At 42.0% G+C, this 23,745-nt stretch overlaps 1 protein-coding gene across 3 annotated transcripts; it reads left to right on the top strand.

Moving 5' to 3' along the window:
* The first annotated feature begins 276 nt into the window (after positions 1-276).
* LOC306922864 (C-signal-like) lies at positions 277-12,041 on the top strand. 3 transcript variants are annotated; one of them, XM_079500740.1, is made up of 7 exons: positions 277-783; positions 4,976-5,030; positions 5,570-5,766; positions 7,410-7,470; positions 7,608-7,726; positions 9,852-9,962; positions 11,197-12,041. In XM_079500740.1, the coding sequence occupies exons 1-7, from the start codon at positions 637-639 to the stop codon at positions 11,308-11,310; spliced, it is 804 nt and encodes a 267-aa protein (XP_079356866.1). In that variant the 5' UTR covers positions 277-636; the 3' UTR covers positions 11,311-12,041. The 3 variants fall into 3 exon arrangements, with proteins under 3 accessions (XP_079356866.1, XP_079356867.1, XP_079356868.1); XM_079500741.1 differs by having other exon boundaries at positions 5,663-5,766; XM_079500742.1 differs by lacking the exons at positions 5,570-5,766; positions 7,410-7,470 and having other exon boundaries at positions 7,662-7,726.
* Positions 12,042-23,745: the final 11,704 nt, after the last annotated feature.

The following is a 23,745-nucleotide window of genomic DNA, read 5'->3' on the forward strand; positions in this document are numbered from 1 at the left end:
TTCTGTGGACCTTAATGACCAAATTAATAGAAAAAACACAAATAAAAGTATGTCATGACATCACAGGTCCTCTCAAATGTTGGGTGAGGCCTCATTCACACGTACCAAACACCAATCAAGCAATGTTTGGTCGTTTTTTTGGGCCACCACAATGCTTTTCCAATGGGAGTCACATGGTTTGATCAAACATTTGTGTTTGATCGCTGATTGCTGATTGCTCCCCCCTCATCATTGGAGCAGCAATCAAAAAGCAATCAGCCATCACACACGGCTCAGGTGTTGCACCCTGAAAATAGCTACAATTAAGCTACAAGCTCACAGCAGTCTTGACATCAATAGCTCTGGGCTGTGTAGTATAAGTATAAGTGATTACATTGTATATTTGAGTTGTGTTTGGCAGACTAGAGTATGTTTGTTCACAAGGAACTGAAAGACATGGGTGGGTCAAAGTGCAGACAAATGTAAACACACGTTGAGAGAGAAAGAAGAACTTTGTTGCAAGGAGTGCTAAACAGGCTATGCATGTCTGTGTCAACGTAATCTCTCAACACTACAAGTTATGACACACAGGACAAGGTCAGACAAAACCACACACACAGAGAGAGAGAGAGAGAGAGAGAGAGAGAGAGAGAGATCATGTCAAGGAAGTTAGGAGGAAACATTTTGGTGACTGGGACCAACAGGGGCCTCGGTTTGGAGCTGGTGAGACAGCTGATTCAGGTTACAAGCAACAAGGATCACATCTATGCTTGTTGCAGAGAGCCCGAGGGATCTGGAGCAGAGGTAAGAGTCAAGCTCTTCTACTCACTTTGTGTTGGTTATTCACTATACGTGAACTGTCAATCGATGTTGTGTTGAGGTGTTGATGAGTACAGGGCAGAATTAGAAAGGTTTGCTTCTATGGGAGTGCTTCTATGGGAGGCCAGGCCATGTTGCATGTCATGGCCTTATGCCTTAATACCCATTAAAACCGGGAACGCATTTGTGTCATTTTAAATTGACCACATTAACCATTATTTTATACTTTGGCTATTCAAAAATAGCAGATATACAAGCTCACAGGGCGTCACTTCGTGCCACTTCGTAAATCTGCGATTTTTGAATCGCAGAGTCATGGGAATGTGTTCAAATATTTTAATATTTTAAAGCAAACGTTTTAACTCAAATCTTTGCTTCTGGGGGTCCCTGGAAGCAAATATTTTGAGATGAGGGTCTGCCAAATATAATATAATTTTGGGGGCCCTCGACATGATATACATGAAACCTATAGAAAACAATATAGATTTTTCAGAAAACTGTTTTGATTCTGATTTAGAAGATCTCTAAATCAGAATCAAAACAGTTTTCTGAAAAACCTATAATTGGCCTCAGGTCTTAAAGGATATATTGGGTTAAGGACAGTTCTGTGAGTGCTGGTATTGTCTGTTATTGTACAGTAACTCTTCTAGACTGTGCACCCGAGAATTTAGTAATATTGAAACGAGTTGGAGTTTTGCTCGAATAGCTTGCGTAAGTCTTGGGGTGCAACCATCATGACATGAGGAAGCTGCATGGGGGATAGTTTGTTTACGACACATGGTGCAATTTAAAGAGGCCTGTGGTATAACTAATGCGTGTGGAATCAAATGTTACAGGTGTATACTTGTGTAAATAATTTTGTGCAGGCCCCATCCTTGAATATGGCATTGTAGGATTATTTAGTTCATAAAAAAATATTATTATTATTATTAATAATAATAATACTAATAATAATACTACTACTACTAATAATACGGGTAATAATAATAATACAACAACAATAATAATAATAAATATAGCTGCAAGCAGTGATAAGGCGGGACCAAGAAAGAAGACAATATGCAATAAGAACAATATGCACAAATAAGAATCATGGGCTGAGTTTTCGGTACCCAGATTTGAACACACAACCTTGTAGTCCAAGGGCAAGAGCTCTACTGACTGAGCTATCTGGACACAGTCAGTTTTCTCATTGTAAACATCATTCAGTGTTTTTGTTAACAGGTATGTGTCCTCGTTTTGGGCATGTCATTATCCATTTCTACAGTGTGTGTGCTGTTCATGTGTTCACGTACAAACTCCTCTTCAACTGGGATTTCAGATAATGGTCCATCGTGTAGAACGTTTCACGCAAGTTGCTCAAAAATCAGGGCAGAAAATCAGGAATAAGCATTTTTCAAACTGCTCAAAATGGCGGAAAATCTGAGGGCGGAGCTTACTTGTCAAAGTGACAGATGTGTTCCCCCTGAGTCAAGGAACATGTGGAAACAAGTGCCATGAAATTTGGCCAAACGAAGCATGAGTTATGACTGTTCAAAGGTTTCATTTTCAAAAAAATCCTATAGCGCCCCCCTTTGGCCAATTGGAGTAAGACTGCTTCCAGTGCTATTTGGCATGACCCTCTACTATACTGTAAACTAAAGTGACATAAGCATATGACGCTGCATGCATGTATTAGAGGCATTCAGCGTCATGCATGAACTTTCACAAACCAGCCATTTTCATTGACTCATAAAAACTCAAAAAGAAATTACTACGATTTTGTGTCCGTATAGGTCCAAAGTTCACGTGTAGACGTTTTTATGCATTTTGATCAAAGGTCCTGGGAGGAGATACATTTGAACTGTTTTTCATATAATTCAAAATGGTGGATGATCTAAAGGTCAGAGGTCAAAAGTCAGAACACGAAAGTTGTTCGGCATGAGGAGACACATATGTGTATCAAAGTGTCATTGCCAACGGTCAAACGGTTCATGATCTATGCACGTTCAAAGTTTACATTTTCAATTCAGAGCAATTCAGAACATCCTTTGGCCAATGGTCAGTCTCTGCGTCACTGTCTCTGCGTCACTCTCTCTGCGTCACTCTCTCTGCGTCACTGTCTGTATGTCTGTATATTTATACTGTGTGGGTATATTTTTTATGGAGACTTTTTTTTTTAATATAGTAATGAAATATAGGGAAATAGTGAAATAATGAAATAGGGTAATAGGGTAACTGTACTGTACTGTACTGTGCTGTACTGTACTGTGCTGTGCTGTGCTGTGCTGTGCTGTACTGTACTGTGCTGTACCGTGCTGCTGTGCCCTGTGTATGTGTGTGCGCACGTGCGTGTGTGTATTACAAGTCCATGGGCTAGATATAGTCCATGTTCTCGGAGTGATTTTCGTCTTTTTTTTCAAATCCTCAAAAATGATGAAAAAACGGCATGCTATAGTATGCCGTCTCTCTCTCTTTCTCTGCGTCACTCTCTCTGCGTCACTGTCTCTGCGTCACTCTCTCTGCGTCACTGTCTCTGCGTCACTCTCTCTGCGTCACTGTCTCTGCGTCACTCTCTCTGCATCACTCTCTTCTGCGTCACTGTCTCTGCGTCTCTGCGTCAATAAAATAAAGGGGTGTGAAAAAAGAAATTTTGTCAGGGTGGGTATATTTTTTATGGAGACTTTTTTTTTTAAATATAGTAATGAAATATAGTGAAATAGTGAAATAGGGTAATAGGGTAATAGTGTAATAAGGTAATAGTGTACTAAGGTAATAAGGTAATACTGTACTGTTCCATACTGTACTGTGCTGTGCCTTACCATACTGTACAGTAGAGTACTGTACTGTATACTGTACTGTTCCATACTGTACTGTACTGTGCCTTACCATACTGTACTGTACTGTACTGTAGCATACTGTACTGTAGCATACTGTGCTGTACCGTGCTGCTGTGCCCTGTGTATGTGTGTGCGCACGTGCGTGTGTGTATTACAAGTCCATGGGCTAGATATAGCCCATGTTCTCGGAGTGATTTTGTGGATACAAAACTCAAATGTGAACCTGTGAGTTCACTCACGTGAGTTGCAAATCTGAACTTGTGAGTTACAAATCTGTAATATTTACTGTGACACTTTTGATACTGTTCCTACTCCATAGATAAATCACAAGATATCTGTATAGTACAGCGGCTAACAGCCATATTCTGAGAGAATCTTTCACAAGGTGATGCAAACGTAAAATTTGGTACAAATCATCTCTGAAGGTCACTCTTCGACTTAAGAAACCGAGCCACTTGAAAATCAAAGATGGCGGCCTTTAATACGGTACCGTACTGTACCGTACCGTGCCGTACTGTACTGTATCACACGTTACTGTACCGTACTGTACTTTACCATACTATATTGTAACATACTGTAGTGTACTGTACAGTATGTGTGTGTGTGTGTGTGTGTGTGTGTGTGTGCGTGTATGTGTGTGCAGTGAAAAGGGGAGGGGTCAGTGAATGTGGAAATTGTAATGTATTTTGCGTCACAGCGAACAGTATGTCATACAAAAGCAATATTTGTACAGTAAATATAACAGTTGCATGGATGCAATGTAGTGCAGATGGATTCCTGTGGCATGCATCATTTTTTGTGCAAAGAGAGATGTGTGCTAACGGCATGGCCGCTGGAAGATGTTTGAGGTGCTGAACGCTTAGTAGGGGGTAGAAGGATATACATAACACCATTTAATCTATTATTTAAAATCTTTACAAAACTAGCCAAACTAGCAGAAGTGTACATATAGCCAACAATAAATGATGTGCTGTCCTCTCAGTCTTGGTTAATGATGTAGAATCTACCATGTACCGTGTGCACTTTTTCCCATTCAAAGTCTCTTAGAAAGCCAAATCCCAATACCCCAAATCTCGGCCACTTGCTCACTCACACTTGATCACTCCATCTGTCGAAATATGTGACCATCTTGTGGACTTCAAATAAGACCTAAATACGAGACCTAAGTATCGCTAGGTTGAACTCTGCTAATAAACAAACCACTATGATTTACATTCAGACACTGTGATTGTCTCTACACTATGGTCACATATTTCACCGTAACACCGCCATGCTGGAGTGACCGAGTGTGAGTGAGCGAGTGGCAGAGATTTTGGGTGTTGGAATTTGGCTTAACTCTGGCACTCTTTTCCCATTAGGCCCTGAGAGAGCTGGCCAATGAGAATCCCAAACGGATCACTGTCATCAAACTAGGTAAATAGAGCACACCTTTGTACACATTTTCTATTCTGCTTATACACAACCGCTTACAAAACCAAACCTTTCATTGATTCAATAATTAAACATTACTTAAAAAAAAAAAAAAATGATAGTGCGGCACCAAGTGCCGCACTACGAGCTTGTAGATCTGCTATTTTTCAACAGCTAAAGTATAACATAATGCTTAAAACACCAAAAGGGGTTCCCGCCCAGAATGGGTTAATGCTAAAATGTTATTAATTAATTAATTAATATACAGTACAGCAAACCTGTCAGTCAGTCCGTCCGTCCGTCATGCCACCATATATATCCGTCAATCAATCCACCACCATATATGGCCGTCAGTCCAACGGTCCGGAAATTACCTGGGCCCTAACTGGGCTGGCCCGAGGCCCCGCCTGCTTTTATATGATGTGACTGTTGATTGCGTGTTAAGTGTGTGTATGCATTGTCCATGGCTGTTGCATTAATAATTCTATTGCTTGCGTGCGTGCGTGCGTGCGTGCGTGTGTGTGCCATTGCATTAACTGCAGACACTGCATACGAATCCAGCATTTCAGCTGCTACCCAAGCCCTCGGTGAGAGGGTAGGGACCTGTGGTTTGAATCTCCTAATTAACAATGCAGGCATTAACAAACTGCACGGATCTGCTCCACTGTCTGCTACGGGAGGATGCGGCATGATGGAGGTGTATCAGGTCAACGTGGTCGGACCATTTCTCTTGGCCAAGGTCTGTGACTTGTTTCCCTTTCCTCAGAGTAACATGTGTGTGTTGCTATTCCCTGGTTTACTTCCCTGGAAAAACAAAGATCTGTATTAAATTGCCAGTGGTGTAAAGCAGTGGTTCCCAAAGTGGGGTTCGGGGACCCCCAGGGGTCCTCCATGGAGTTCCAGGGGGTCCCCAGCTAAAAAAAAATAATCCCCCACCTCCCCGGCTGCCTCCCTGTTCTTAGTCCATGGGTTATGGGATATTATTGGATTGTTTGCGATTGTGTTGATTCATTGTGTTGAATCATGTGTTGACGTTGATATGTTATTACTGTGTATTGTTGTTCATGGATTATTGTATCTTTGGCTCTGCTCTGGGGAGAGCCAAATCTATTGTATCTCTGTGTCTCGGTGCACAGATAATCGGAGATATCAAATGTGATATCAGACCTGTGTCTCGGTACACAGATATCACATGAGCAGAGCCACACCGCCATACTAAAATGCAATAACTTTGCAATAAATGGTCAATCTGAGCTGAAGTGTCTCAATGAACTCTGAGAGTGTACAAATGGAACCAAATCCCACACACGGCAGAGGAAACCATGCAAGGCCCTGACCAAACTGCTCATCGGGAGCCCTTCACTAAATCCCACCCCACAAAGCGATTGTCCAATGCCAATCCAAATTAGTTTAGCAACTGTTGCTATAGGCTATGTCAAGATCGCCACCTCATAGCTGTCAGTGTTATTTTGCATGGCTGTGTTGTTGAACATTTACAACGTCGGGAAAGTTACACGACTGACCCACAGAGGTGATGGCAATAATACTAATGACCATAGTCTTACCATGCAACATGAAAACTCTTGTCGAGCAAGTGTTAAAAGTTGATTTCTCCCTCCTTCCTCGTATTTCTAGATTATTTAAATAATGTCATGCAAATGTATCCATAGTGCATAGCCTACTGCAGGCCTGGTAACTAGCTTTAGAAGACATTATGATGCTCTTGCTACTGAAATGATCGATTATTTATGAGAAATCCCATAATTTAACATGCATCCCTATGGGGTAGAAGGACAGCTTGCCCTGTCTCCTCGCTGCTAACGTGCCTTTTGGACAAGGACGGGTTGGGGAGGGACTCAGCGAAAGGGTTCAGGGTCTTTCTCAAGGTCACTTACTTACACTTACATGCTAACTCTGGAGGAGCCCGGGATCGAGCTGGAACCTTTCGGTTACCAAGCGGGTACTCTACCTCCTGAGCCCCCACCACCACCCATCCTGGCTTGTCTCTAGCCTAAGATTTAGACTCTCATAGATGTATTTATCGATTCTGACGTCAGTGATGACGTCAGAATCGATAAATACGAGAGTCTAAATCTTAGGCATAATTACAAAGAAGAAAAATAACAAAAAAAGTGTTGTAACCTGCCGTTTTTTTCTTCTTTCTAATTATTTGTTTGGTCCAAAATATTGTTTGTGTTGTCATGAGTTGTCACGACTCGAGTTGGCTTTGTCCGCGGCGTAACCGTCTTTAAATAAATACTTTAAGAAATGTCTATGAGAATAATGCATTGGATTTCATTTCCTGGTCCAGGGTAGGAGGCGGGACTGCGACGCTCTATAGGGCTTGTCTCAGTCATTGTCTGTCTCTCTCCCTCTCTATAGCACCTTCTTCCTCACCTGAAGAGAGCAGCAGAGCAAATGTCCCTAAAGCATGGAGGTCAAGGTCAGTGGAAGCCATTAGCTTTTCTTTTGTCATGTCCTTGTATTCAGCACTTTCATTGTTTGTATAACCTGGTGTATAAACTGTCTCTCTCTCTCTCTCTCTCTCTCTCTCTCTCTCTCTCTCTCTCTCTGTCATAGGTGGCCATATGTCTTGTAGGAGATCAGCAATCATCAATATTTCCTCTCTATTAGGCTCCATAGAGAAATGTCCAGAGAACTTCCACATCGCGCCGATGTACGCATACAGGACCAGCAAGGTGACCGATGTTATTTAAATACTTCATTTTACACCCTCATGTCGAATAATATCTGTTTTACACTGATACTAACCAAACTGAACACCAAGGACACCAAATTAAAGATTAAAGATGGTGTAAGTGTCATTCTCCTTTGTTAACCGATTCAGGACGGGAACTCCTTTTGGTATTTTAAGCATTATGTTATACTTTAGCTATCGGAAAATTGCAGATCTACAAGCTCAGCGTGGAACGAGCGCTACGAGCTTGCAGATCTGCTATTTTTGAAAGATTGTGAAAATGTGGCGCAAATCTTTGAATATATATTCTTTCAGAGAGAACATTTTTAAGTCAAATCTTTGCTTGGGGGGGGGGGGCCCAAAAACTGTAAAAACTGTCATGATTTAGAAGACATTTTGTAGAGTCTGGTCTCAGTCCTACAGTAAATGGGTTAAAATAAGTGTTACTGTCTACTCTACTGTATATTATTATAATCATTGCTACTGAGTGTCTATTATTCAGTAATAGTGGTCCAACTCCTTAGACCAGCTCTTTGGAAAACAACTGGTATTCTGCCCTGGCCATTTTATTTTCTGGTCACTAGTCAGGAGAGAGAACTCCTGTGAGGATACAGGACCATGCAAACAAGTTAAATGAAAGTGATGAAACTAAAAACAAACGTTGCAGACAAACTTGGAAATGGAACTCTATAAAAACAGAAGCTGATAAATTATCTCTGTGGGGTTCTCCCTCTTGATTGGTTTTAAAATGTACTTTCTGATTAAGATCTGGAGAGATGTGTCATGTTACATTTTCAATCTGTCTAAATACCATAAGTAAAGGGCAGTCACAAAAGATAGAAGTAAACTTTACTTTTTGGATTTAATCTCCTCTCCTGATAGAGGCTTTGTGACGCCATCTGCTGGTAGCTGGTATGAAAACACCATGTTCAAGAAGGTCCTGTGAAATCTGTGAATACACAAATTATAATTGAATAAGTATCAAAATAAAACTATTTACAAGAAGCCAAATGTGCAATAATCTGTTCCAGCGCCAAGTACATGATGTACTTGATAACAAGATGTTATGGTGAACAGATTAACTTTATTGGGGGAGTGATGATAGAGATAACTCTAGATCAATAGACTCGGGACTGTAGGCGTTTTTTTGTTTTCAAAGGGGAAAGAAAAGCCTGGGAAAGCCCAGCAGGGAAGGTGGCAAAGTTTGCATGTTCTCCCCGTGTCCCCTAGCCTAGGGCAGGGGTTCTCAACGTTTTTGGACGGGGACCCCCGGAAATGCTTTGGTAATGTCTCGGGACCCCCGCCCCACCCGAACCCCAATATAAATTGACTGCTACAATAACCTTAATAATAGAGACAATACACCATAAATACATACTGAAAGCAGATATAATCATTAGGGAAGGTGTATGCATGTACTATGACTATATGTAAACTCTTCATTTCCATTTTCCAGCCATTCAGTTGCAGTTTCTTTTTAGAAAATAATTTGGGGACCCCCCAAAATAATTTGGCGACCCCCCGAGGGGTCGCGACCCACGGGTTGAGAACCCCTGCCCTAGGGTAGGTACCCTCACAAAAAACATGCAGTAATCCTGGTCTCTAAACTGCTTTCCCACCTGGCCAGCCGGGGCGCCTGATGGAGGGGAAAGGAAATGCTCGGAATAACGCGTTCCTTCCACGCGCTACATCCGGCCGGGGAAACTCCCCCCTGTAAGGTGAAAATTAAAGATGCAGCTTGGACTCCTCATGCATAGAAGGAAGCATGAGGTCAATCCACTGCCCTCCCCAGGTTGGCATAATTGACACAGGGTGAAAGAATCAGGGTTGCAAAATTGAGAAATAAAAGGAAAGGTGGCATAGGAGTGGGAGTGAACCTTGTATTTCGCTAAACCAATACGAGTTGCTCCAAATTTGGTGGCGTCGCTGCATGTTCTCATATTTCGCTAAACCAATACGCGTTGCTCCAAATTTGGTGGCGTCGCTGCATGTTCTCATTGGCCTTATATCGGATCGGGACAAATCAGTATTGGCAGATACTCAAAATAAAATGTTCGGAATCGGATTGGGAGCAAAAAAACGTGATCAGGACATCCCTACTGTTGTTGTTGTTTTTACCACTATAGGCGGCTCTGAACATGATGACTCGCTGTCAAGCCGAGGACTTCAGGGAGCACCACATACTGGCCACAGCCATCCACCCTGGATGGGTCCAGACTGACATGGGAGGGAAGGAGGTGAGTGTTCAGGGAGCATCACAGCACATACTGGCCACAGCCATCCACCCTGGATGGGTCCAGACTGACATGGGAGGGAAGGAGGTGAGTGTTCAGGTAGCACCACAGACTGGCCACATGCAGCCATCCACCCTGGATGGGTCCAGACTGACATGGAAGGGAAGGAGCTGAGTGAGGAGACCGAGAGAAATGGAGAGGAGGGATGACGGTTATAGCTCTGATGGGCTGCTATTCTCACAGACCGAAAAGTCCACTATTCCGCTACTCACCGAAACAAAAGAGTTTTGTGTTGTCTATATTCTCCAGGGTGTGGAAAGCGTCTCAGGACCCCATCTTCTCCCCATCAGATCTGGTCAATATGAATGACCATTGATTGTTTTTTACACAGAGTAGCCGCATCATCATATAGCGATAAAAGTCTATGGACTTTCAACAACATAAAACTGCCTTTGTTTTTCGGTGAATAATTGTGTTCATTTTTACCAAAGAAGGAGACCGTCACACATGAGAATAGCAGCGTGATCAGCGGGGCGTTAGCAATAACTCGCTAATGTTCTAGACCAGAGCTATGGTACAATATGTGTGACCTCCTCTATACTGTCCCGCCTGCTGTCTCATCAATGATTCACACAAGGTCAGGTTGGAGCGTGGAGTGTGGTTTCATCTGGAAAACACTGTTGGGATGCACAACCACAGCTCTTAGGCCCAAACCGCACCAATTACCGCCATGCCACTCCTTGCAACATGCAACTACTTGCAACCATTATCACCAATGGTAGTTGAAAGGAGTTAGTGTGACATGCCTTAAAACTGTTTTGATGCAAGGAGTTGCAACTGGTGTGGTTTAAGGGCCTTAGATCAGGGCTGCCAACATTGGACTGTGAGAATCCAGGAGTAATTTTGGGGGGTGGTGGGGACCCCCCAAGCAGAGGGTCTGGGGTCCTCCTCCCCCGGAAACCTTTTAACAGAGTAGATGTGATTTCCTGTGTTCTGGTCAGGATAGCTCAGTAGGTAGGGCTCTCGCCTTTGGAACACAAAGTCATGGGTTCAATACATACACACAATTAATACAGACCCTGTCAAATACATGGTCTTCTTTTCTCAAATTCAGTTTTCAGGCTTATTCTGCATATTATTCTTATTGCTTATTGCCTTCCTGCTTGCATGGTCCCGCCTTATCGCTGCTTGCAGCGATTAACTTTCTAGTTTTTAATTGTTATTGTCTCTGCTCCAGGCTCCTTTGACCTCCCAGGACAGCGTACAGGGCATGCTCAGTGTGATGTCATCACTCAGCGACAAAGACAGCGGGAACCACCTGGATTGGCAGGGCAACAGTATTCCCTGGTGACAGGTTACCATGGTGATGATGATGGGCTTTTGGTGAAGCATTTCTGTGGTTGCTTCAATTGAGAATCACACACACTCTTTATGATGTGCAAACCATAATATTTAATAGCACCTAATAGCCATTTCAATATGAACAGGCAGAGGGATATACTCGAGGCAAGTCGGGAATGCATGCCTCACCCAGTGGCGGAAAGTAGGCTAAATTAAGTAACTAAATACATTTACTCAAGTACTATACCAAAGTACAAATTTGAGGTACTTTTTACTTTACTTCCATTTTTCAATACTTTATACTTCTACTCCACTATATCCGAGGCAATTATTGTACTTTTTTTTTTTACTCTACTACAATTATTTGAAAACTTTAGTTATACTTTTTTGTCTGTTTGTGCGTGATCCCAATTCAAAGGCTCAAATGTTGTCAAAAACACTGATGGGTAACATTTGTATGTTGATTTATTTTATTCTAGTTCCTATTATTAGCCTATTACTTTCTTTAATTACTATCATTACTTATCATCACCATCAGGCAGAAACTCTCCATATATCAACTTCTTATAATGTTTTTTGTAAATACATTCCCACTTTGTCATACAGCATAGCCATACAGCATTGTGAGCTTATAGATCGTCTATTTTTGCTACTTTTGGAATGTATTTTACATACAAGTTAAAGTGGTTAAGTGTGTCTGTGGGTTTTAAAAATATTGAATCAATAAAAAGTAATAAGAGGTTTGTGACTAAATAATGACTACATTGGATCCATTACAACACAGGTTCCAATGTCTGAGGATTCGGGTCTAGGACTAAACCAAATGTGCATACTACAGTATAGTTCACAGAGAAGATTGTGTGCACATCTCAATGCCTATATTCAGGCCAGGTGCTGGGTGTCAGGCATCAAGGCATCTTTGCCTTGATGCAAGGAAGAGGAAGAACATCCACACACCAGTTTGTAGATGGCATATATTGAATATTTGCCTGATGAGTGTACAGAGTTTGATGAGGTCAGATCAACATGGAATGTCAGAACAGGTCAGCTCCATACAGTATATGGTGGTAGCGGGGACATTCTCTTGAGTGTACAGGGTTTGATGATGGCCCATGCATGTAGGGCCAGGTCTTAATTGTCGGGCCTGTTGAGAACTCTAGTTTTCGCGCATCATCGCGTTTTGGCATTTCCAGGCATGAAAAACGTGCATCATCGCGTTTTGGCATTTCCAGGCATGAAAAACGCGCATCATCGCGTTTTGGCATTTCCAGGCATGAAAAACGCGCATCATTGCAAGTTTGGCATTTCCAGGCATGAAAAACGTGCATCATCGCAAGTTTGGCATTTCCAGGCATGAAAAACGTGCATCATCGCAAGTTTGTGGCTGCAGGCAGGCAGCATGGAGACTTCAATAAGATATTAAATCTGAACCTGGCGTCAGGAAATCCATAAATATGATAAAAGAATATAAAGGATAATATAGGGCCGGGATGATTAGGCACGTGGATGGTGACATGACATTAATAGGATAAGATGAACAACCCTGTGTAAACAGGCAGTATAGGGTAGGAGTAAAATGATAAAAAGGGCAAGATGACAAAATATGAATGACCTAAGATGGAACACGGTCTGGGCCAAAGTTCTATCTGTGTTGACCAACAGAATATGATGAAGTGACCAACTTGACATGACGTGTAAACAACATATCAATTTTATCCATCAGTTATTCACTAACACGACAGCACCCAGAATTAAAACTAGACTGAAATGTTAGGGAGAGACCATACATTCACACCGACTAAACCACTTGAACCCCAGGTCCCCAGCATAAACCAAAAATCTATAAACTCAGCTCATGGAGCTCATGGTAGCCCTGGCCTGGACTGAAGTGTTTTACGCACATTCTCCATGCAGTCCTTACGGCGGCTTACGCCTACACAAATGTTCAGATTACAAATAATAATTAAATAATAATAAAGTGCTCACCCCAGGGCCATGGATGTTACAATTATGCTAGGGCGGGAATAAGTACCGGTATCTTAAGTACCGGTATCTTAAGTATTGTTCAATAAAAAGCAATGTTTAATCAGTTTCTGGCCATGCGCTTTCAACTATGTGCCCCTATCGGTTGGGATTTAGATGTCCTTCTGATGGATTTTTCTTGGCTGTCAATATTTCTATCATCCAACAAATCGCTCTGAAAGTGATCCAAAGGATCGTACTCTATGGGGAAGACCATTTTCTTTGCCCCGGGCTAAAACCGTATGTGACGTTTATGTTTGGTTGCACTCAGGCGTTGCACCCTTGCACCCTGAAAATAGCAGATCTACAAGATCACAACAAGCTTGTAGATTGGCTATTTTAGTCAACCAAATAAACTGTAGGACTACATTTAGTCTCCTAAAACGTAATATTTAGTAGACTAAAACTAGACTAACGCTAACTAAGACATTGCAGATGACTAAAATATGACTAAAACTAAATTAAATTTATTCAAGACTAGAACTAAACTATGTAGGCTGTAGCTGAGCTACATAATGGTCCAATGTCTACCACTTGACAGCAGGGGGCAGTAACGTAACGTGTCACCATTCATTCACCACCTATACATCTGCTACCTGTAGTAACATCAGTGGTTCTCTATAGCAGTGGTTCCTTAACTCTTTCTTGCCAAGGACCCCCAAATTGACATGTATTAGCCCGTGTACCCCCCATTTGAAAAGATATGCTGCAGGGACCCCCATAAGAGAAGATTTTTGAGTGATTCTAAACCCGTTTAATTTCAAGGATCCCAAGTTCGACATGCATTAGGCTATGAATATGGACACAAATAAATAATGGCATTTCTATCTCTGGGACTCTAATTTATATTGTACAATTGATGTTAATTTAACTCTGAGAGTGTACAAATGGAACTAAATGGACCTGTTTGTACACTCTCAGAGTTACTGATCTATGGGTCCATTTGGTTCTAACTATTCATCATAGCTGGGGGACATTACATTACATTACATTACAGTCATTTAGCAGACGCTTTTATCCAAAGCGACTTACAATAAGTGTATTCAACATAGGTAGGGAACAAAAACTACTAATCACCAGAAGTCTTTAGTGCATTTTCTGCAAAAACAAGCAACCAAGAGTATACCTAGCGCTAAGGTAAAAGTGCAATATATCAGCTACCTATTTCCTTAAACATGACCCCCTTGAACTCCCTGAAGGACCCCTGGGGGTCCCCGGACCCCACTTTGGGAACCTCTGCTCTATAGTAACATCTACATCAGTGCTTCTCAAACTGTTTTATGTCAACGACCCCCAAATTCATATGCATTTTTCTGCAGGACCATGGGTGGACTGGCCACAGGACGTACCGGTCATATTACCAGTGGGCCGAGACCGTATGGGGGCCGCTCAAGTTATGCTATGATTTTTCATATTTATGTTCTGTAAAAGTGGTGGTATTAGGGCTAGTTTGTTTGTGTGTGCCTCGACGGAGCGGGCGGTAGAGTTTCTGCTATCTGTGCACTGGTTGTGGTGGGCCGGTCTGGGCCTACGGTATACTAATTCGTGTGAAAATGACCAGGCCGAATTTTTGTCCCAGTGATGATTTGGTGCCATGAACCCCTACATTGTCTTCAGTGTTCATTTTGTTGACCAACACTAAGACTAAAGCCCTATAAACCACACCAAAGTGTCACCATGCCTTGGCCTTGGGTCCAAACAGTTGCAAGGAGTTAACGCTAAAACTGTCCGACCCTTTGGTGTGGTTTGGGCCATTGAATTCCATGCGTTGAATCAGGGTCAACGTGGGTCAACGTGCAACAAGACATATCACACCGCAGGGACAACGCTAAAACCATCTTGACCCTTTGGTGTGGTTTGGTCTTAAGGCTTCTGATATTAGTCAACTAAGACCCTGAAGAAGAACTTAGAGGTCGAAACATTAGTTTTTTTTTTTTTTAATATGTTTTTTTTGTGGCTTTCGCCTTTATTTTATATTTTTTTCATGGAGGGACAGTCAGTAGGCTGACAGGAAATGGGGAGAGAGAGGGGGGAAGACATGCAGTAAAGGCCATCGGGATCGGGAGTCGGATTACCAGCCAAGGTGCCTGGACCGCTGAGCCATGGCCCAGGCCGAAACATTAGCTTCTGTTAATAAACTTCCTCGTGGCCACTTCATCGTGGCTATGAGTACGTGCAGCCTTTTTCTTCTTTCTCATTATTCTTCGCCATCTCCCTCTACACATCACTTGAAAGAGGCCTGGGAGAAAGATCTAGTTATAACAAGTGATGATGATAGCTGGGAATCATATCTTAACACCATACACAGTTGCTCCATAAACTCCAGACATCAATTGATCCAATTTAAGGTAATCCACAGGCTGCATTATTCCTGCACTAAACTACACTCATTGTATCCATCTGTTTCTCCACTATGCTCAGAATGTAACACGACAGAGGGCACTCTAGGACATCTTTTTTGGTCGTGCCCCAAACTAACAACATTTTGGAGTGAGATCTTTAGGTTTTTCTCAGACGTGTTTGACTGTGTTATCACCCCAGACCCCAGTGCTATTCTGGGTGGATTTCAAGACCTGTCATTTATACAGTAACTCATTACCAACATAAAGCTATACAATATGGCATGGTTATCGCAAAAAGGAATATTCTGACCCATTGGAAAGGAGTGGAAGTACCCTCTTTTAATGCAGCAGAATTGACCAACCTGCTGCAAATGGAAAAGATAAGATATGAGTATGTATGCATGTGAGTATTTTATTTTATAAAACTCTTAACTGTGATCTATTGTATTATTGTCTCCACCAGGCCGAAGGCATGGGGAGAGAGTATGTTTTGCACTCCGTCCGTCCGTCCGTGTGTGTGTGTGTGTGTCTGTCCGTCCGTCCGTCCTTCCGTCTGTGAACAGCTAATCTCCGGCACCATTAACCCGGTCGATGCCAAATTTTGCACTCACTCCCTGGATGCCAACGATGAACCTCTGCCCCAAAATTTTCAGAACGGCCTGTTATAGCGCCACCAGGAGGCCGCTTTGTGCAAAACAAGTTTTTGGACAGTACACCTACAGATTTTGTCCAAACATCACGCAAATTGGTACACAGTCTCTCTAGAGCCATTGAACGAAACGGGTCTTTCAGATTTCTCAGACTCCATCCTGATTGGCTAAGATTGGCTTCCAAAGTTCGCAGGAGTGCTCAGTTTCAAACAAAATGCTGCAAATCATGAACACATTGTGTGATTTCCGTGAAATTGTGCACGCACATTCCCACTAGGACGAGGAAGAAATGCCAAATGAACATTTTCAACTCGGCCTCATGGTGGCGCTATAACTGGACGAAAAGTGTTTTTACCTCTAACTGCACGGATCTGTGGATAACTTTGTATGCCAACTCCCTAGAGGCCAAGGAAAAACCTTTGCCTGGAATGTTTCACATCTGCTCTTTTTAGCGCCACCAGGAGGCCAACATATGTAAAACACATTTTCTAATATTACTCCTCCAGATTTTATCCAAATTTCACGCAAATCGGTACACATGCTCTTCATAGTCATGTGATCAAGACGGGTTTGTTTAATTTCTTATAATCCACCCTCATTGGCTACGATTGGCTTCTAAACTTTTCAGGAGTAGCCCGCTTTGTACAAATCGCCACAACTACTGAATGCAGCGTCCGATTGTGGTGAAACTGTGAATGCATATTCCCACTAGGCTTTGGAAGAAATGCCACTTGACAGTTTTCAAATCAGCCTCATGGTGGCGCTACAACAGGCCAAGCCGCGGCACACACACACACAAACACAAACACACACACACGTTTATATTGCTCCTAAACATTTTGCTAAACATTACACACACACTCCTATACTCCTGGTGGAGACCTGTGCCCAGAAGGGCACTTTTTCTAGTTATTTATCAGATCTACAAGCCCAGTGCTTGTAGATATTGATATTTTCAACAAAACAAATATTGGAAAAAAGTGACAAATGTGGAATGTTTTTGGACAATTTTCGTCTTACACAAACATTATATTTCCATTGACAATGGATGAATTTACGTCATATGTAGACGAGCACACCGGCTACATTTGTCCTACATTTGTCCTTTGACAATGAAGGGATGATATACAATAAGAGCGCCCCTCACTTCACAAAGGTGTTATTTTTAATTATTACAGACTACTGCTGCACAAAGTTTTGGCATTATTACATCAGTCAACCCTGTCTTGCTGCAGTGCACACTGATATAGGAGAAATAACATGGGAAATAAATAGAATATGATTGACCGCACAGTGCACACTGATTCATCAGAAACAGCCTGTGCAAAGGAAATGCAATTAAACCAAAACAAATGATCACATTTCTGTACAATTGCATCTAGATATATCTTCATACACCATGGCAGTGTTTTGTATAGAGATGGGGGTACCTTTATTGTAATACAACATTTTTGTTTAACCATCCGCCTTTAATTTAATTTAAAAGACCATCAATGCTGTAAAACAATTTTACTCACTAGTATGGAAACAAGTCATTTTGCATTCACTGTATGTATGGAACAAAGTCATTTTTTTTTTTTTGTATTTTAATAAAAGAAAGTCTTGGGAAAGGGGTTTTATAGGCCTACACCTTAAAATTATTCCAAATAGGGAAGTGTGCATCACATTTTTTATAACAATGTCTCCAACTACAAATGTCCAAAGTACACATGCACATTAAAGAAAAGTGAAAAAACATTTGAATAAGTAAAAGACAACATGGCACAGCTACTGTTCAAATATGAATTATAATCATGTTAACAATTGTTTAGATTTGTATTCTTGTGGCAGACAGATTGATTGATTGATTGAAATATAACAGTTTGCAGAATTACAGTACAATTCAAGCACAACTCAATACAAAGACTGTTAACTGAGTGGACAACCCAATAAAGCATTACACTTGTTTACAAGAGGGTCCACCTTGTTCAATTCATCAAAAATGAGTCAAACAATTTCAGTTGTAGAACCTTGATGGGCCACCCGAGTTACCTCCATTGGGCCTTTTGAGTTGACCTGGGCCTCCATTGGGCCTTTTGAGAAACCAAAAATACACAGGGAAGACATTTCAATATTCTAACCACACCTGGGGGTCTATTAGACTTAGTAATGCTAACTCCATAGACACATTCAAAACAGAAAACGTACAGAAATCACAGCACAGGTTTGTCTCCTGTGTGGACACGCTGGTGTCTCTTAAGGTCACATGACTGACTGAAACTCTTGTCACAATCTTTACACTGGAAAGGTTTGTCTCCAGTGTGGAGATGCTGGTGTGACGTCAGATTACCTAACTGACTGAAACTCTTGTCACAATGTTTACACTGGAAAGGTTTGTCTCCAGTGTGGACACGCTGGTGTACCTTCAGGCTATCTGACCTACTGAAACTCTTGTCACACTATTTACACTGGAAAGGTTTGTCTCCAGTGTGGAGATGCTGGTGTGCCGTCAGGCTATCTGACCTACTGAAACTCTTGTCACACTGTTTACACTGGAAAGGTTTGTCTCCAGTGTGGAGATGCTGGTGTGCCGTCAGATTACCTAACAAACTGAAACTCTTGTCACAATGTTTACACTGGAAAGGTTTGTCTCCAGTGTGGACATGCTGGTGTCTCTTAAAGTCACCTGAGTGACTGAAACTCTTGTCACACTGTTTACACTGAAACGGCTTGTCTCCAGTGTGGACACGCTGGTGTCTCTTGAAGTCACCTGAGTGACTGAAACTCTTGTCACAATGTTTACACTGGAAAGGTTTGTTTCCTGAGTGGACGTGTTGGTGTCCCTTCAGATTACCTAACCTACTGAAACTCCTGTCACAATGTTTACACTGGAAAGGTTTGTCTCCAGTGTGGAGATGCTGGTGTGCCGTCAGACTACATAACAAACTGAAACTCTTGTCACAATGTTTACACTGAAAAGGTTTGTCTCCAGTGTGGACACGCTGGTGTACCTTCAGGCTATGTGACCTACTGAAACTCCTGTCACAATGTTTACACTGGAAAGGTTTGTCTCCAGTGTGGACACGCTGGTGTACCTTCAGGCTATGTGACCTACTTAAACTCTTGTCACAATGTTTACACTGAAAAGGTTTGTCTCCAGTGTGGACACGCTGGTGTCTCTTAAAGTCACCTGAGTGACTGAAACTCTTGTCACAATCTTTACACTGGAAAGGTTTGTCTCCAGTGTGGACACGCTGGTGTCTCTTAAAGTAACCTGAGTGACTGAAACTCTTGTCACACTGTTTACACTGAAACGGCTTGTCTCCAGTGTGGACACGCTGGTGTAACGTCAGAATACCTAACTGACTGAAACTCTTGTCACAATGTTTACACTGGAAAGGTTTGTCTCCAGGGTGGACACACTGGTGTACCTTCAGTCTATCTGACCTACTGAAACTCTTGTCACACTGTTTACACTGAAACGGCTTGTCTCCAGTGTGGACAAGCTGGTGTAACGTCAGATTACTTAACTGACTGAAACTCTTGTCACAATGTTTACACTGGAAAGGTTTGTCTCCAGTGTGGACACGCTGGTGTCTCTTAAAGTCACCTAACCTACTAAAACTCTTGTCACAATGTTTACACTGGAATGGTTTGTCACACTGGAGATGCTGGTGTTCCGTCAGATTACCTAACAAACTGAAACTCTTGTCACAATGTTTACACTGGAAAGGTTTGTCTCCAGTGAGGACACGCTGGTGTACCTTCAGGCTATCTGACCTACTGAAACTCTTGTCACACTGTTTACACTGGAAAGGTTTGTCTCCAGTGTGGAGATGCTGGTGTGCCGTCAGGCTATCTGACCTACTGAAACTCTTGTCACACTGTTTACACTGGAAAGGTTTGTCTCCAGTGTGGAGATGCTGGTGTGCCGTCAGGCTATCTGACCTACTGAAACTCTTGTCACACTGTTTACACTGGAAAGGTTTGTCTCCAGTGTGGAGATGCTGGTGTGCCGTCAGATTACCTAACAAACTGAAACTCTCGTCACAATGTTTACACTGGAAAGGTTTGTCTCCAGTGTGGACACGCTGGTGTACCTTCAGGCTATCTGACCTACTAAAACTCTTGTCACAATGTTTACACTGGAATGGTTTGTCACACTGGAGATGCTGGTGTGCCGTCAGATTACCTAACAAACTGAAACTCTTGTCACAATGTTTACACTGGAAAGGTTTGTCTCCAGTGTGGACACGCTGGTGTACCTTCAGGCTATCTGACCTACTGAAACTCTTGTCACACTGTTTACACTGGAAAGGTTTGTCTCCAGTGTGGAGATGCTGGTGTGCCGTCAGGCTATCTGACCTACTGAAACTCTTGTCACACTGTTTACACTGGAAAGGTTTGTCTCCAGTGTGGAGATGCTGGTGTGCCGTCAGATTACCTAACAAACTGAAACTCTTGTCACACTGTTTACACTGAAACGGCTTTTCTACAGTGTCGACAGACTCGACACCTCCACTTGCCTCCCCCCAATCACCACTGTCATCAGTGACTTCAGTGTCAGATTCGAGTTCAACTTCAGAGCAGTGTGAAGAGATGTCTTCATCAACTTCACCTTTCACTGCTAGTAATGTCAACATTGACCCATCAGGTTCCTCTGGTCTTTGAAGTAGTTCCTCCTGTTCTTCTTTAAGCTCCTCCTGCTCCTCTTTAATGTGTGGAGGCTCTGGTTCCTCCTGGAGCAGACTGGGGATCCTCTCCTGTCCAGGAGAAACTTCTTTGCACACAACCATGTACAGAATATTGAGTTGTGGGAGGTCTTCAGGTTCCTCCTGTTTAATTGAAATGTCTTCAGGTTCCTGTTTAATAGAAATGTCTTCAGTTTCCTCCTGTTTAATAGAAATGTATTCAGGTTCCTCCTGTTTAATTGAAATGTCTTCAGGTTCCTGTTTAATAGAAATGTCTTCAGTTTCCTCCTGTTTAATAGAAATGTCTTCAGGTTCCTCCTGTTTAATTGAAATGTCTTCAGGTTCCTGTTTAATAGAAATGTCTTCAGTTTCCTCCTGTTTAATAGAGATGTCTTCAGTTTCCTCCTGTTTAATAGAGATGTCTTCAGGTTCCTCCTGTTTAATAGAAATGTCTTCAGGTTCCTCCTGTTTAATAGAAATGTCTTCAGGTTCCTGTTTAATAGAGATGTCTTCAGGTTCCTCCTGTTTAATAGAGATGTCTTCAGGTTCCTCCTGTTTAATAGAAATGTCTTCAGGTTCCTCCTGTTTAATAGAAATGTCTTCAGTTTCCTCCTGTTTAATAGAAATGTCTTCAGGTTCCTCCTGTTTAATAGAAACATCCCTGGCTGAGTATGGAGAGTTCATCTTCACCTGCAGTCTGGGCTCCACACACTGGTTGAGGTATGGCTGGTCTTCAGGTTGGTCTGGCTAGGAGCTACAGGTGACATAAAAAAGTATTTTTTGTAAAAAACAAAAATTGTTTTTCTGAGCTCAATTGTACCCAAAAAAAATCACACCGTGTGAACTGAGTGGTGTAAGGTCTTATATAGCCTGGTGTGAGGTATTATATAAGATAAGGTATTATATAGCCTGATCAGCTCTGATCTGACGTCATGTCTGACGTAATGAAATCACACCCGGGTGAACTGGGTGACCGTAGCAACCATGCTCATTTTGGTACGAACAGACAGACAGACAGACAGACAGACAGACACGTAAACTAACAAAGCCAGTCGTAGGAGTGGTTTACACCACTCAAAAACCTGAACTACAGAACATTCAGTAGATGTTCTGTGGTCTGGTGTTTTCTGGCTCAAACAAGTGCTCTGATCTTCCTGCTGTTTATGATGTCACAACCTGCAAATTCCATATATGTCAATGGGATTTGCCAGCAGATGTCACTGTTTTTATTGTTTTGCCTGTTTTCATTGCAGCTCAAAATGCTTCCAAACCCCAGAGAAAACGTCAGACCACAGAAAATCCACTGAATGTTCACAGTTCAGGTTTTTTTGGGGGTGTAATTGAGGTCATAAAACCTAAAAGAAAAACGAAAAATAGCAGGGGGCGGACTTGTAAAGATTTGGCTTTTGGGGACTAGTTTCTGAATTTTGGTGTGGTGTTAGGTAGGCTATGCCTAATTCTAAATGACGGAGCAGATGCGCAAAGACCCGCCCGGCAGCACTGTTTAATGCAATTTATTTTTTGTTGAATTACTCATGACAAAGTTGTAAAAGTCAACAGTAGGTCTACCCATAACTTGCACAAATAAATTACATTAAACAGTGCTGTCGGGCAGGTCTTTGCGCAACCGCTCCGTCATTTTGATACATGCGTTAGGTATGGGTATAAGGTTTTCAAAAAGCTGTGCAAACGCGTTGGGTGCGCCCCCTAGTGGTCTGTTTGCACAGACTCAAATATTAGATATGTATAGGTATGGTTGAAAACCAAAAACATTGATAAAACTTTTATCCGAAAAATCTCTTTTAAAAAGAGATTTTTCGGAATGGATTCTGTTACTATTGGGTGTGCTAAATAACATACTAAAAGTTTGGGAACAACGAACAACCAGAAAGGCATAGTTTTCAAGATGGCGTCCACGGTGGCTAAAATGTAAATGTAAAAAATCATAACAATGATGCACTTCGTAACTACTTTTTGAATTGAATTTTGCATGGTGTTAGGTATGGGCATAAGGTTTTCAAAAACCATTGCAAACTAATTTGGCTCGCCCCCTAGTGGTCGGTTTGCAATGAAAGGATTCTGTTACCATTGGGTGTGCTAAATAACATACTAACATTTTACGGAAAACAAACAACTTGAAAGGGATCGTTTTCAAGATGGCGTTCACGATGGCTGCCGCAAGCTTAAAATGCCTGTTTCATTCCAAAGTTGCAAACCGACCACTAGGGGGCGAGCCAAATTAGTTTGCGATGTTTTTTGAAAACCTTATGACCATAACGAACACCATGCCAAAATTCAAAGAGCAGTTACCAAGTGCATAATTGTTATAATTTTTTTACATTAATCACAGTTTATACAGTTTATATGCATTTTAGCTCCCGGCAGTGTCACGTACAAAATAACAATTATGCACTTGGTAACTGCTTTTTGAATTTTGGCATGCTGTTAGGTATGGTCATAAGGTTTTCAAAAAACATTGCAAACGTATTTTGCTCGCCCCCTAGTGGTCGGTTTGCAATGAAACCATAGGCATTTTAAGCTCCCGACAGCTCCATCGTGGACGTATCCAATATTTGAGTCTGTGCAAACAGACTACTAGGTGGCGCGCCCAATGCGTTTGCACAGCTTTTTGAAAACCCATACCTAACACCACACCAAAATTCAGAAACTAGTCACCAAAAGCCAAATATTGCTGATTTCTTACAAGTCCGCCCCCTGCTAAAAGAAAAAGGAATGAAAAATGGGCTCCGTCTTTTTAGCA

Source organism: Electrona antarctica, assembly GCF_951216825.1.
Source record: "Electrona antarctica genome assembly, chromosome: 5".
NCBI classification, from domain to species: Eukaryota; Metazoa; Chordata; class Actinopteri; order Myctophiformes; family Myctophidae; genus Electrona; species Electrona antarctica.

Coding starts and splice junctions, on each gene's coding strand:
- LOC306922864 (XM_079500740.1), top strand. CDS start 637: ATGTCAAGGAAGTTAGGAGGAAACATTTTGGTGACTGGGACCAACAGG. Junction 5,031..5,569: donor GATCACTGTCATCAAACTAG/GTAAATAGAGCA, acceptor CATTAACTGCAG/ACACTGCATACGAATCCAGC. Junction 7,727..9,851: donor ACGCATACAGGACCAGCAAG/GTGACCGATGTT, acceptor TTACCACTATAG/GCGGCTCTGAACATGATGAC.